Raw genomic sequence first — 15,190 nt, forward strand, 5'->3', positions numbered from 1 at the left:
CACATAAATGACCCAATCCCCTCCAGCTGCGTGGCCGTGACCTCCCAATTTATCATTTCCATTTGGACTACAATATTCAATGCTTCCCTACTACAAGGATCCATACCTCTAAAAGCCGGTCAAGTTGTCCCCATCTTAAAAAATCCCACCTTGAATCCTGCCACTCCAGACTATTTCAGATCAATATCCAATATCCCACTTCTAGCGAAAACTCTGGAGAAATGTGTGCAACTTCAACTGAGCCAACATCTCACCAACTTCAATCTGCTGGACGAATTCCAATCTAGGTTCCGGCCTAGGCAGAGCACGGAAACGAGTATTCTCCATATTGTGGATGATGCTCTTAAATTCCTTGACCAAGGCAAAACATGTCTCCTAATTCTATTGGATTTATCCTCGGCATTCGACACAGTCAACCATGAGAAACTACTTGAATGCCTCGAATTCAGGATGGGAGTAAGGGGAACTGTTCTTGAATGGTTTAGATCCTTCCTCCGGAACCACTCACACAGATTCTTAGTCAACAGTAGTAACGCTGCTCCTTCCCCGATAATGATTAGAGGCCCCAAGGATCAACTATTTCCCCAACCCTCTTCAATCTCTACCTTGAACCGTTAGCTGAATTTCTAGGTATCGCCAACATGTCCTTCCACATGTATGCCGATGATACCCAGATCTACATCAAAATCTCATCTCTAGATGAGATCTACTCTTTGAATGAGACCCTAAAGCTGACTGTTTAATGGCTCGCCTGCAACCAGCTCAAAGTAAATGCACAGAGCATGCAGTTACTTCTCATCTCCCCTCCTAATAGTAACACTGACATCCAGGAATGGAACAAGTCAATCACAGCACTAAACTGCACACCGACCATAGTGGAATCTACCAAATCTCTCGGAATAATCCTAGACAGCTACCTGAATATGCAAGACCACATCAACTCGATGGCTAAAACTGCCAGGTTTCACCTGAGGAAACTAAAACCTTTCCTTGATGCCTCGGACATTAGTTATCTCCAGGATCGAATACGGATGCTCAACCCTTTCTGGCCTGCCGAAGATTTCTGCAGCCCCGTAAAAGCTTGCCTCAATGCCGCCGACAGACTCTTAACAGGCTCAGAAAAATTAAACCACATCTCACCGCATCTGAAGGCACTGAACTGGCTTCCTCTTGAAACCAGAATCCAAATCAAACTGGCATGTATCACCTACAAAGAGCTACACACAAAATCCCCTGTATATCACCACAGAAAATCATGGTTTCTGGAGGAGCCAGAAACTCCCGGTCTGCCAGAGACTTTTTGCTCCAGCCACCCCTCTTCCGAAAGGAAAACACTTACAAACGTGCTTTCTTTGTGTCCGCACCAATAATCTGGAACTTGCTACAGTCTTTCATCTGAAGAATTTCCTCTCTGTCAGTATTTAACAAGGTCTCGCATTAGGAAAGTTTGGGCTATTGGTACTGTAAATGACAAATTTTTTATTTATGTGTTGGTTTTGAAATTAGGGAAATTAATAGCTTTGTCATTTACAATGCCAATAGTTTTAACTTTCGCAAATGTGACACCTACAGCATTTGTAATGCAATATGTGTTGTATTTACGTGACTTAGATGTATTGATATTACAAATAAAAATGGCTTTTAATTTTTTTAACAATTAATACTTAAATAAAAGTTATTGTAATTTATAATGGCAATAGGTTTTGTAAATAACTTTTGTGAAGATTATGTACATTGTATTTTATTGTGACGAAAATCCAAGAACAGAAGTGAAATATTAACATCTTTTTGTGACATTTGTAATAAAGCTTGAAACATTGAGAGAACATATTTGAACCAGTTGGTGTTGAATGGTTGCACATATTGATGCTGTGGTGGCGCTGAGTGATGTTGTGGTGGCGACGAGTGATGCTGTGGTGGTGCTGAGTGATGCTGTGGTGATGCAATAGATAGATAGAGTGAGTGCGATAGATAGAGTGAGTGTGATAGATAGATAGAGTGAGTGCGATAGCTAGATAGAGTGAGTGCGATAGCTAGATAGAGTGAGGGCGATAGCTAGATAGAGTGAGGGCGATAGATAGATAGAGTGAGGGCGATAGATAGATAGAGTGAGGGCGATAGATAGATAGATAGATAGATAGATAGATAGATAGATAGATAGATAGATAGATAGATAGATAGATAGATAGATAGATAGATAGATAGATAGATAGATAGATAGATAGATAGAGGGCGATAGAGTGAGTGTGATAGATAGACAGATAGATAGAGTGAGGGCGATAGATGGATAGACAGATAGATTAAGTGTATGTATGTTGCATTGAGTAGAGTGTAAGTATGAGGTGTGCAATTATGTTGCATATAATTATGTGGCACTGAGTGGTATTTGGAGTGTATGTTCCATTGCAGAGTGTGTGAGGGTGCAGAGTGTGAGGGTGCAGAGTGTGTGAGGGTGCAGAGTAAGGATCTCAAGGTGCTGGGTGGGGCGTGGGGAGACTGCTGGCCCTTCGAAGGAGCTGCGGTTCAGTCAAAGAGGTTTTGATATTTCCAAGTCCAAAATTCTGCCCAACTGCTATGTTGTTCCCTTACTCTCTAAGCATGTCCTGCGGCTGCCAGTGGGACAGGCTCATTCAAGAAATCCAGGTGTTCTACAAGTGACTTTGTTCAGCACAAGTTTCTTTTACCCAATTTCAGGACTCAGTCCACGTTGGGCAATGCCCCCAGAGAAACCAGGGGCGTAATGCCAACCCCTGCAGCCCCTGAGCTGCAGGATGCCCCTCAGCCCGGGTCCCTCAGCATATTCTACAGTTAGACCCCCATAATATGCGTAATGCCACTGCGAGAAATGACAGCATCAGGGGAGGTTCTCATCCCTTATGTCTCAGACGTGAACAACCACCTGGATAATTCAAGCAATTTCTGGTGCAACCCTGGCGTAGCACAGGTACATTCATTCCCAAATGGCAGAGTGGGTTCAATGAAGGTTCTTAATATCAAGACACTATGGATCCCTCCTGCGGTTACAGTGGACAATACACTCATGTCTTTAGGATGTCCCCATTATGAAAGTAATATTAAGGACAATATTCCCCCAGAACTGAGCTGACTGAAATGATTCTCAAACATATAAGGATGCCTGACCAGCTGAAGCCCCGTTCTGTGGTTTCCCTACATTTCGACTAAAAGTGTGACTTGTCACAGCAAGTTGGAAATGGGACTGGGAACCTATTATGATCCTGTTCTGCCTGCACCTGGCCGCTTAAACGGTAGCTTCCGCAGACTATCACGTTCACAGATCAAGTGATAAACGTACAAATGCGATTGTGTGTGAATGGGGGTTGAATCGTGCACTCAAATGGGAGCGAACGTGTGAAGGGATGATTTGAACACTGGGTTGTGAAATAACAAATAAAATACACGTTCAACCAAGCGTACACATACAGAAAGATGCTGTGTGCACGCGCGGAAACAGACACGAGAACAACAGAGGATGCAGAAGCATAGTTTGCGGCAGGAGTGGACAACGGACTCAAAGAATACAAAACAAGTTGAGCAGCTCCACTTCCCGATGGTCTGATATTGGTATTTTCCTAAGCACTTTTCTTTCCTGAAGGTGCTGCCTCTGTCCATTCCTGCAGCTCTGATGGCCAACTCTGATCGGAGAGATCAGGTTTGGTTGCAGAAGAAAATCGCAATAGTTGAAAACCGGATTCTTTTATGTGGCTGCATTTTTGCCTCGCTGTGTCCTTTCACTGGACATTCTTGAGTTGTAGAAAACATTGTGCCACGTGCACTCCCACAGTGCGAACTACACTTCACACTTCAACAGGACAGAAGTATTAGAAAAGGTTTTGGGAAATCGAATGCAACTTATTTTTTCCTGGTCTGTCCCCTGTGAGTCCTCAACAAAGAGGCAACTACTTTCCCAATTAAAAATAAAATCCAGCTAAAATAATCAATATGGATCGCAAGGGATTGAAAGCAAAAGTCGATGGCTCAGGAAGATTCTATCATGAAAGGACATCCTTGGCAACAACAAATGAGTAGGAAAGATACAACGGTGTAAATCCTTGCATTACACGACATGTGTTGTAAAGTCGGACATTCGACGCTGAGAGGGAGATGCGGAAGAGCCCCTCATGCATTCCTTTGGAGGAAGAAAGATTCATCCAGTCCGCTGACAGCAGTGGGGGACAGATTAATGCGTATCTATGGTGTTTGCAGTCAAGCCAGCGGCTGAAGGGTTGACCCCAGAGCACTTGAAACAACGCATCTGTTTGGACAGCAGACAGAAGAGGGGGCGGAATGTTTAACCTATAATATATCCCAGTGTTAAGCACCTGTGCTGTTTACCATATTTGTAATGAGTTTGCCAAGCAAGGAAATTAACCTGCGAGGCTAGAATGCAAACAGCGATACAGGGGACGCACAAGGGTCCTTCCATCCGGCTCTTCGATGGCAGGGGTGTCCGGGGGAGGGAGAGGGGGGGGCTGGAGGGCTAAAAATGTTCTGCCCTATTAATGGATTTTTTAAATGTTGCTAGTAACACTGCAAGCTTCCTTTAGGAAACAGCAAAAATAACAAGCTTTCCAGAAACGCTCTCCAAATACCGAGCAGATTTCAACAGAACGACCTTCAAAATGAGAAGCACGGGTTGAGTGCAGCCTGCAGCAAACTTCTGCTGCGGAAGCGCACATACAAATACGGATCTGCGCTTTGCACACACAAACCTGCGGGGATAACATGACAATAACAAAAAAACATTTAACCGGGAACGTGCAAAAGAAAGAAACGAAAGTAGCTGGGAAAGGAAGAGAAGGCTAAACAAGAAAAAAAGCAATAGAAACAAAATTAGAAATGCCGATCATACTGACCTGAAGAACTGAGGCAACATAGTGGAAGTCAGGCAGTCTTCGTTGGGACGTGGGCGGGGCCTGCAAAAGAAACAGGAAGGAACCACCGGGAGAACGTCCGGAACCCTGCACGCAGAATGCTGAAGTCCCGGCCCCATCAGAGGAACCGGGCGAAGACTGCATGGCACCAGAGGCAACACGGGGCTCCCTAGTGCCGAGACTGACCCGCTGGCTGCCGAGGGAGAGAGGGACACGCAGAAAGAGCCCGGTGAGTGGGGGGGGTGTGTGCGCGTGTGTGCGTGCGTGTGTCTGTGTGTGTGAGTGTGTCTGTGTGTGCGTGTGTCTGTCTGTGTGTGTGTCTGTCTGTGTGTGTGCACGTGTGTCTGTTTGTGTGTGTGTGTGTGTGTGTGTGTGAGCGCACGTGTGTGTATGTGTTATCCACTTCATGGCAATGTGGGACAGGAGATTTGCACGGAATGTGGGTGAACGTGCGCGCTCACATGGGAGAATCCCCTGCGCGTGCCATCCCCTGTCTCACATTCCCAGGAAGTGGACGACAATAGATCTTTCGCTGGACGCAGTGCTTCGCACTGCCACACCAGCTCGACCTAAAAAGAAAGCCAAAACCTTCCTGATGGGCTCGTTTCTCACATAAATCAGGCATTGCACACACCGCTCAGCGACTTTGCTTATTTTTGTTGCTGCTAGAGTTTGGACTGACTGGCTGCTATCCATCTTGTACTGACCTTGTACTCCCACAAATGCAAATGCTGGATTTCTCTGCATTATGATAGGAACAGTGCATACACCCTGTTATTCCCCAAATATTGCACTTCCTTCTACCCCTACTTATGTATTTTTTTGTTTGTGTTCTTTTTGACTATTTCATAAAAGTATGCAACATTTTATCCCTGTAAAGCGCTCTGATACCCTAGCGGGACACATTTGCACTCTACAAAACACAAAATAAATAAATAAAAATAAATAAATAAACAAGTTGGCTCAGTTGAGTTTCTTTGTAGTTACTCCATAGCGGCCAAGTTTCCGAGGTCCATGCATGATGTGCTGCTACAGGTCAGGTTTATTGCTTGAAAATTGTCAGGTCTGTTACTCAGTGAGAGTTTGTGAGGAAATGTTGAAATTACGTTTCTGTAGCTAGGATTTTTTACATGATGGAGTAGCTAGCCTCATACATAACCCTCCTCCTTTCGCAACTGGGCTTGGGACCAGCCATGGCGGAGTTTGTGAGGAAAGCTCATCTGACATCTTGAGTCTGCGTCAAGGATATTGTGCAACACAGATATATCTTGGCGAAGCCAAGTGAGGACAAAGGGAGGCTGGCAGGTATAGCAAAGAGAATTACGAAGAGAATTACAGCTCTCATATGGCAACCAGTTGGCAACTGATGACATTTGTTACACCTTCAGCGTGTCCTGGAACTTTAGCTAACAGCTCCATAAAGTATGGTGATTTAGTGGCCATTTTTCAAATCCCAGAATGCACTGTTTTGTGGGCTGCAGGTGTCGGGCAAGAGACCTTGTGGTAACTACAGGAAGTCAGTGCACTGGTTGCTGATGTTTAGTGCCAATCATGTATGCAACAGAGTCATCACCTATGTGAGAGCTGTCAGGCAGCGAGGAGGTTGAAACACACTTGGCGGGAACAGAGGTGTACTGAGAGGTGCATACAAAGTCAGTCATAAGTGACAGAGTGCCACATATTTGACAATATGTATCATTCTATTGAGCCATGTTTGCACTTTTCTTAGTTAAAATTTAGAGCCCATAAAGCACCTTACAACAAATCGGATTCCACAATTAAGGCTTGTCATCAAATCAATACATTTAAAACGTGAAGCGCATTAGGCTCCCAAGGAAGACCAAAAGAGGTTAAGGTTTCAAACCATAAAGGTTTATTAAAGGTTAAAGAGTTTACAAATTCGAAATCAACAAATTAATTTCAATCAGTAATCAACAAAGGAATGCATTTAGGAATGATGAAGTTCAAATCAGTCAAAGTCATATAAATGAGAGGAAAAAATAGTATAAAGCTGTTTCAAAGGAAAAAGGTTGAGTACATCAGTTCTCCCAGAAGTATAGCACCCACTCTGGTCTAAGCTGTCTCAAAATGTTCTGGGAAAGGTCTCTGCTAAGCCAGGAAAAAACGTCTGAAAGGGTCTGAATTCTTGTCTAAATTGTGCTAGCTTAAGTCACACCATTCTAGCATTTGCTACATCTACATGTGGTTCCAATAAAGTGCTCTAATCAGGTTAGAGCATACTAATACAGTGTAAGGCTGATTAGTTTCCCAGGCTCCCACACTATGAAGCTTCCCTGAGCGACCTTCGGACGTGCAGTTGTCTGCAACAAATGAGATAAATTGGGCCAGCCAGTACTCTTCAAGTGCCCTGTAACAACCAATTAAAACATTCTGCATTTATCACGTAAAGGAAAACATTTCACAACACAAAGAAAAGAAGGACGCTTTGTATTTGTTAATGAGTTCAACTTCTCCTAGAAATGAAGAAATACATGCGTTATGAAACGAGACGACAACCAAACATTAGCCATTTTAAACACAGGGAGAGAAGGACTACATAGGAATAATGTGATCACTGTAAGTCATCAATGCATTGAAAACTATTGATTATCAAGGATTGCTTTAGTTTACCACCCACTGCCACAATAGTCATAATAAGAGGCATAAAGATATGAAGATACGTGAGACTATATTGATACATGATTCATGTGTCCACCATAGAGGACAGCATCCTTGAGCCAAATCCATACCTGTATAGGTCCCCACCCCAGCTTAGTGGCAGTGTGTGAACTTCTAAATGGTTGTGTCATTTTCTAGGAGGTGTTCCTGCTATGGGGGGTTTATTAAATCCCACAATCACATGCTTTAGAAAGCAGTGATACGTTGGGAAAGAATTGTGGGAGGTTTCTCAGACTGACAGAGAACCCTTGTCTTTTAAGGGCTAAAAACCTAAAGCTGACTTTATCAGGGACACTGCTGACCATGACCAAAGGGGGGGGGGAGGGAAGCACCTTCACTACAGGATCACAGGGCGTTGCTGTGCTGATGATATTGCAGCACTAAGGACTGTGAATGTTCAGCCGACCAAACTTTGGACAGGTTGCACATGGTCATCAGTTCATGAAAAGCACAATGTTTGCCTGCCTTAACATGATGAACAAAACAAACACAAGGAGAAGATGGATGGAGCGCTAAAACTTTTCAGACACTCACCCCCAGTCACAGATCTATTATGTTATGTTATTAGAGCTTATAAAGTGCACTTTTACCAAAAGGTGTCCTGGCGCTGAGCATTGTCTAACTGTTCCATAGGCGCAAAATGACTTATTCAGAGAACAGCCACGTTCTTCAGCTAACTTTGCCACCACAGTTCAGACCCAGCCATATGCAAATCAGTCTTGACCTTGTGCCTCCTGGGAACAGTCCATCCCGAACTGCAAAGCCAGTTCTTCCCTGGACCAGAAACAAGCATCCTGGAACCAGTTTCAGGGTTACACCCCTCGTCAGCCAGGCTAGCTTGAATCCAGTAGCAAAGTGAGCTAGGGATGCACATCCGGGCATACCTTGCCAACTTAGGGTGAACAAAGCAAACATAAGGAGATGGTGGACGGAGCGCTGATCCTTTTCAGGCACTCACTCCCAGTCACAGATCTGGGCTGAATCCATCATCGTTCTTTAGCTCACTTTGCCACCCCAGTTCAGACCCAGCCAAATGCAAAGCAGTCTTAACCCTGTGCCTTTTGGGAACAGTCCAGACCGAACTGCCAAGCCAGGTCATCCCTGGACCGGAAACAGGCATCCTGGAACCAGTTGCAGGGTAACACCCCTCATCATCCAGGCTAGATTGAATCCAGTGTCAAAGTGAACAAGGCACCCATGTCTCGGCATACCCTGCCAACTTTGGGCAAACAAAGCAAACAGAAAGAGATGATGGACAGAGTGCTGAAACTTTTCAGACACTCACCCCCAGTCACAGATCTGGCTCAGATCTCTGTACTGTGGTGAATGCATGACATTGTTCTGCATTCTGTCCATCAATTGGTTTTTTTTGCATTTGTCACCCCAAGTGGGATGGGTATGCCCAGATGTGGGTCCCGAGCTCTCCATGCCACTGAAGTCAAGCTATCCGGGCTGATGAGAGGTAAAACCCCAAAATAGGTCCTAGGATGCTTGTTTCTAAACCAGAGAGGACCTGGCTTTGTAGTTCGGTCTGGCCTGTTCCCATGAGGCATCTTTCACCACTCCCACTACTGCTGCACCAGCAGTGGGATACCACCGCTTTGTGCCTCCCACAGTTTGTGCTGATTCTTCCATATAAAAGACAAAGTGATAGTGGGTCAGTACCTTTACTGACAGGATGTCTGGAATTGCTTGCTGATATTGAAGGAATTCTTGTGTTTTAGTGGCATATCATTCATAATTAATATTTGGACATCCAAACTGCTTTGGCTCGCTGCCCATCGCACCCAGTGCACATATAAGGCTCTAGAGTTTGGTGGGCTTGCTTTAGTAGCTGTGCTTGTGTGCATGCGTGTGTTTCAGCAGTGCAGTGCCTGTGACCTTAGTGCCCCACTGCTGTAATGCAAACTGTCTGGGTTTCATGATTACATTTGCAAACATCTCCCTAGTATCCCCTGTGAGTAGTCCACTCCTTTCTAGGTGAGGTGTGTATGTTTCTATTGCAGACAATTCCTGCCCATGCAAAGTTAGAGGTCCTACGTGCAGTGTGTATGTTACTTGCAGTTGCCTTCCTATAAAGAACTTAATGTGTTCTTTGTAGGTTAACAGTGCTTCAGGTTAGGGTGTGTGGGTCATAATGTGATGTGAGATCTATTTTTGAACATCGTGTAAAGAGCCTGGCTGCATTTGCAGCTTGTTTTTACATTTAAGAGCAAAGCAACTCAGTGTTAGGTACTGGGTCCACTCCAACCACCAACATGGTTTCTCCCACAGCTTATGGAAATCCCATTGCTGTCGGATGGACAGTAAGGGTGGAGACACGTTTTCTGGTATATCCACAGTTCCTAGAAAATAGCAGGTGTCTCAACATGCAGACACACAAAGACATTAATACGCATACATAAAGACATATGTTGACACACTGTCAAACACAATCACGTAGAGGCAGATTCACAGAAACATACACACACTCTTCCATAAATGACCCATAATTACTGAGTTCCTTAACACAGATGTCTCTTTTTCATTTCAGAACTCCAGTGATGTCTCTAATGTATACAAAGATGTTTCCCTGCTCGTTAATCAAATGGACCAGGAACTGGCTGCTACGATTCAAAGAATTTACAGTGAACAAGGTCTTACAGTAGATGTGACCGTCACATTTGTATATACAGATATGTATTTTATTTCTCAATTTTAAGTCATGTTAGTTCTGACAAACAATGGGGACGTAATGAGGTGCCAAACAGCCCTAAATTCAAATAACATGCATTTGACACATAAAGGTTTATATAAATTATAGTGGTTGACATACAAATTATATTGGTTAATGTGTACAACACTGATTCACACATTTTTTAGTTTGCATGCACTATACTGGTTGATGTATTGTAGAATTGATTTGAGGAATCAAAATATTGCTTAATGCAAAGGCAAACCATTGGAATACCAATAAAGCTCATTGTTTTTTTAAGGTGTATGGTTTTTAAACATACCGTACTGGTTTATATTCCATTATATCTATTTATATCAACAGAACACTGATGTGTCTACTTAGTGGACTGGTGTATGCACAGTAAATACTGGTGTGTGTGTACACCACAATGCTGTTCTTGCACAATTTATGGGTCTGTGGACATAAGGCCCGATTCACAGAACTAACTTAAGACAAAATCCTAAACTTACTACCATTTTAGTATTCACAGAAGACACTTACTCATTTCGGTATTCACAGAAGTTAGGAGTTCTAACTTTAGGACTCCTAAATGCCTTCTGTGAAAACCGAAAGTCTTAAAGTTAGGATTTTTCTCAGTTTAGCAGTAGTAAAGTTAGGACTCCTAACTTGAGGACTCCTAAATGCCTTCTGGTAATACCAAAAGTCTTAAAGTTGGGATTTGTCTCAGTTTAGGAGTCCTAAAGTTAGGAGTCCTAACTTTACTACCCCTAAACTGAGTAAAATCCTAACTTTAAGACTTTTCGTATTCACAGAAGGCATTTAGGAGTCCTAAAGTTATGAGTCCTAACTTTACTACTCCTAAACTGAGAAAAATCCTAACTTTAAGACTTTCGATATTCACAGAAGGCATTTAGGAGTCCTAAAGTTAGGACTCCTAACTTCTGTGAATACCGAAATGAGTAAGTGCCTTCTGTGAATACCAAAATGAGTAAGTACCTTCTGTGAATACCAAAATGTTACTAAGCTTAGGATTTTGTCTAAAGTTAGTTCTGTGAATCGGGTCCATAGTCTGTTGATTTGCCTGAATAATGAATTAGTTCATATACATAACATTGTGATTCTCATGAATGCCGTACTGCTGTGCATACATAACACACTGGTACAGATGTGTAATATTTGGGTTGGGATTTATAATATATTAGTTTGCAATCATAATGTACTGGTTGTATGCAAAGTCCGCAGTTGAGTGAAGGCACTATGAAGGACTATATTTCCATGTTATTTTTTGGAGCTGTGTTGGACTTATTTTCTCCAAAGCCCGAAAGAACTGGCATACCGTCTTAAAAAGAATGTTGCTCTCCACGGGTAACCAGGGTAGAGATTTCCTGTGGGAAGAGTTCCTGGTCTGATTAGAAACCCTGAATATAAAATGTGCTGCTACAGTATGGATCACTTGCACTAGTTTGTTCTGTGTCTTACTTATTCCCAGGAAAAGACTATCACAATAGTTTAACCTGGGTAAAATCAGAGCAAGCGGTCAAATTTCTAGAGCAGTGGTTCTTAACCTTTCGCTTCTGTGGAACCCCACTGAATCATTACTGAAATCCGAGGACCCCCACTCAGTCATTATTAGAAGACAGGTACCCCCGGCCTAAGCACTTTCTAAGATTTAGACCTAATACAACGCACAAAAAATACAAAAACAAGTATACACCATATAAATGATCAAATATTAAAATATTTTGTATAATTCACTTTCAAATATAGAAAACATTTCAAAATTATAAATGTTGCTTTCTTATTTGTATATACTTTATTCATCATCATTAAATCTTTATTTTGGTTAAAATAAACCATAAAAGAATACAGCACAATAATTATACAGTCATCATGAATTAAAGCACCGAAAGGATAAAAAGAACTTGGTACACACAAAAAATATCTACGAAGAAAAAGGGTTAACTATCTGGGGCAGAGAATCTATCAGGGTATTAGAAAGCATTACAGACACAGTAAAAATTCATCGATCAGGAAATACATTAATGAAAATATGAATAAATACAGTAATTAATGATTTTAATAAGACTTAAAAGATACCAGGAGCTAATAAAAACTGGTAAAGTGCATAGGAATCCAGATCATAGCAGTATGTAAACATTATACAAGGAGAAATAAGACTTAAATATAAAAGGATAACTTAGTACATGACCATCGTTCTTGGCATTCTATCGTTCAGTAAATGAGCTTTTAAAACCAGTTAATGTCTTATTAGTACCCATCCTGATGATACTATTACATTTTTAGGCCATATATTTTCCTGACTATTGCCACAGCAAGAAGGAAACAGCTCAGACTAAATACTATATTCTATGACGTGTCCCCCTTAAACACTCTTTCCTCGTCTTCGATTTTCCGGAACCCAAGAAGGAGGCAAATAGGTTTGATCCACTTTTTCCTGGCTAGCAGGTATGCAGGACAAAGAAATAAAACATGGGCCTCATCCTCCCTAACACCCATATCACACAGTTTGTACATATCAGTTTTAGTGTTTGCTATAGACCCCTTGTTACACACCCACTTTGATGTTCTAGATTTAATTTGTAGAATGCCATAGCGATATTTTAAATAGAATGATTTAGCCATTGCGGGCAAAATTTTGTCCATGAAACATTCAAATTTACTTTCGATTTTTACATCAAAAAATTTAAGGGTCAATTTACCAATTTTAGGATTTTGTAAAGTGCAACTATGGATATATTCCCAATACCTTTTCTTCAAACGTTTCTTTGAAAGGTGGGTGAGGGAATCAGGATCTGTCCAGAAGCTATATAAGCCCAGTTTTAAAAACCAACTTTCAATGTGGACTAACCAGGCCAACCGAGTGGCATTCTTTATTTGTATTATTTCCTTTAATGCTTCTCTGTATTCCACTAGCTCGTCAGTAGCCCATAGGCGAACCCAGTATAGCAAGGGACGTAGGGAGGCATAGTCATCAGAACGGCGTATATTCAAATCCCAAAATAAGGGAATTAGAGGGGTACAACCTGGAATGGCTAGGAGTTGTCTAAAAAAACTATTTTCATGTACAGAAAAGGCATCACTTCCTACATGGCCCCACAGTTCTGCACCGTATAGAGTGGCAGATTGAGCTTTATACTTAATTAGCTCAATTGCTCGCGAGACTGCTCTAACAAAGCTATTCTTGTATTTCCTAAGTATGGGAGCTTGGTTTTGTATTAGTAATAGCCTAGATTTATCTAACTGTGGTTTCCAGTTCATTTTAGTGTCGAGGGTAATACCCAGATATTTAACATTTTTGAACTTTTTCAATCTTTTCATTATTTACATAAAAATCTTTGTTAAAACCTTTGTGAGGACTAATCGCCATAACCTTTGTTTTTGAAGAGTTAATTTCAAGGCTTTTATCTGAACAATAAGACCAAAATGTATTCAGCAAGTTCTGCAAGCCTTTAGGGGTCTGTGAGATTAAAATCGTGTCATCCGCAAATAACAGTGCCGGAACGGCTTGACCACACAACTTGGGAGAGTCATGCTCGCAGCCCAAGAGGGTGTCTGGGATGTCATTTACAAAAAGAGAGAAGAGTGTTGGCGCCATAACGCAACCTTGCCTAACACCTCTCCTTATATCTATTCTCTCCGTTAAATCTCCATTGGGTCCCCACCTCACTCTTGCATAGTTTCCCTCATGCAGCCTAATCAATTGGTAAAGGATGTCCACGGGAACACCCATGTCCCTTAGGGCTCCCCATAGTTTCCCCCTCGGGACAGAATCAAAGGCTGCCCTGAGATCCACGAAAGCAACATATAAGTGAGAATTCCTTATATTAATGTATTTCCAAATTAAACATAAGAATCTAAAAAACTGATCCACCGTGCTTATTCTAACTCTAAAACCTGCCTGGTATTTTGTAAAAATAGAATTTTCCTCGATCCACACATTCAATTTGCTTAAAAGTTGACGGGCAAAAATTGTTTGGAGCACATCTATCAGACTAATAGGTCTGTAGTGTGATGGATTGCATCTGTCTCCCTTCTTAAAAATAGTTACAATTTCTGCGCCGCACCATGTCTCCGGAATTGGAGCTCCTCTTAGGATCTCATTACTGAGTAAATGAATGTACGGGGCCCACAGGAGGTTCTCATGTTTCCAGAGATCGCCAGGTATTCTGTCTGGACTCGGGGCTTCACCCTGTTTGATAGCAAATATAGTGTAAGCCAAACTAAATTTTAGGGATGTGTCACGGGTGTCTAATTCTATGCTTCCTCGTGTCCACTCTTCGTCAATTCCACCACATGAATACAATGTTGAGAAGTGTTTTACCCAGACACTTTCCTCAAGGTACCTATCTCTCAATTTGGTTCCTTCTTTAGTGCCCCCTGCAATAAGCTTCCAGAACAATGATTGGTCTCGCGATTTGCATGCTAAAAGCAAATCCGACCATACTTTCTCGTCCCAGCCCTTTTTTGCTAGTTGAATGGTTTTTTTGTAAAGCTTTCTTATATCCCTGGTAATGTTTATTTGTTTCCCTTTAACGGCTTTTATTAACTCTGATTTAGCCTGGCAACAGGCTCTGTTGTACCAAGGTCGTTGCTTCGGGCAGTTATTTCGCCCGGGTTGTGCTTTTTTTATCCCTTTGGAGAGGATCTCACTAAGTTGCAGCGTCAGATTCCCATGCACTTCTATTACGGAAGGGGCCTCAATATTGGTAGCAACTAGTGGTGGCATTAGTGTTACATAGAGATCGTAAATTTTCTTGATGGTGCCCACATTGCCCATAACGGCAGGCCATTTTAAGGATCTGCGGTTATTGGACTCTAGGGGGTCATCAGATAGGTTGTGATCACGCGAGCTCAGCTCCATAAAGGACAGAAATAATGAGCCATGCACAATCAGGACGAGGGGAAGGTGCTCACTTTCAAT

The 15,190-nt window shown here is 42.2% G+C and overlaps 1 protein-coding gene across 1 annotated transcript in view; it reads left to right on the forward strand.

Annotated features, from left to right (window-relative positions):
• The window catches only part of LOC147730267 (uncharacterized), a 545,933-nt gene that overhangs the window by 196,681 nt on the left and 334,062 nt on the right, over positions 1–15,190 (forward strand). Inside the window, exon 7 of the mRNA XM_086954056.1 lies at positions 10,105–10,207. Coding sequence (XP_086810182.1) covers positions 10,105–10,207 — 103 coding nt within the window. The remainder of the gene's footprint in view (positions 1–10,104; positions 10,208–15,190) is intronic.

The sequence above is a fragment of the Lissotriton vulgaris genome, chromosome 2_1 (genome assembly GCF_964263255.1).
Source record: "Lissotriton vulgaris chromosome 2_1, aLisVul1.2, whole genome shotgun sequence".
Classification (NCBI taxonomy): domain Eukaryota; kingdom Metazoa; phylum Chordata; class Amphibia; order Caudata; family Salamandridae; genus Lissotriton; species Lissotriton vulgaris.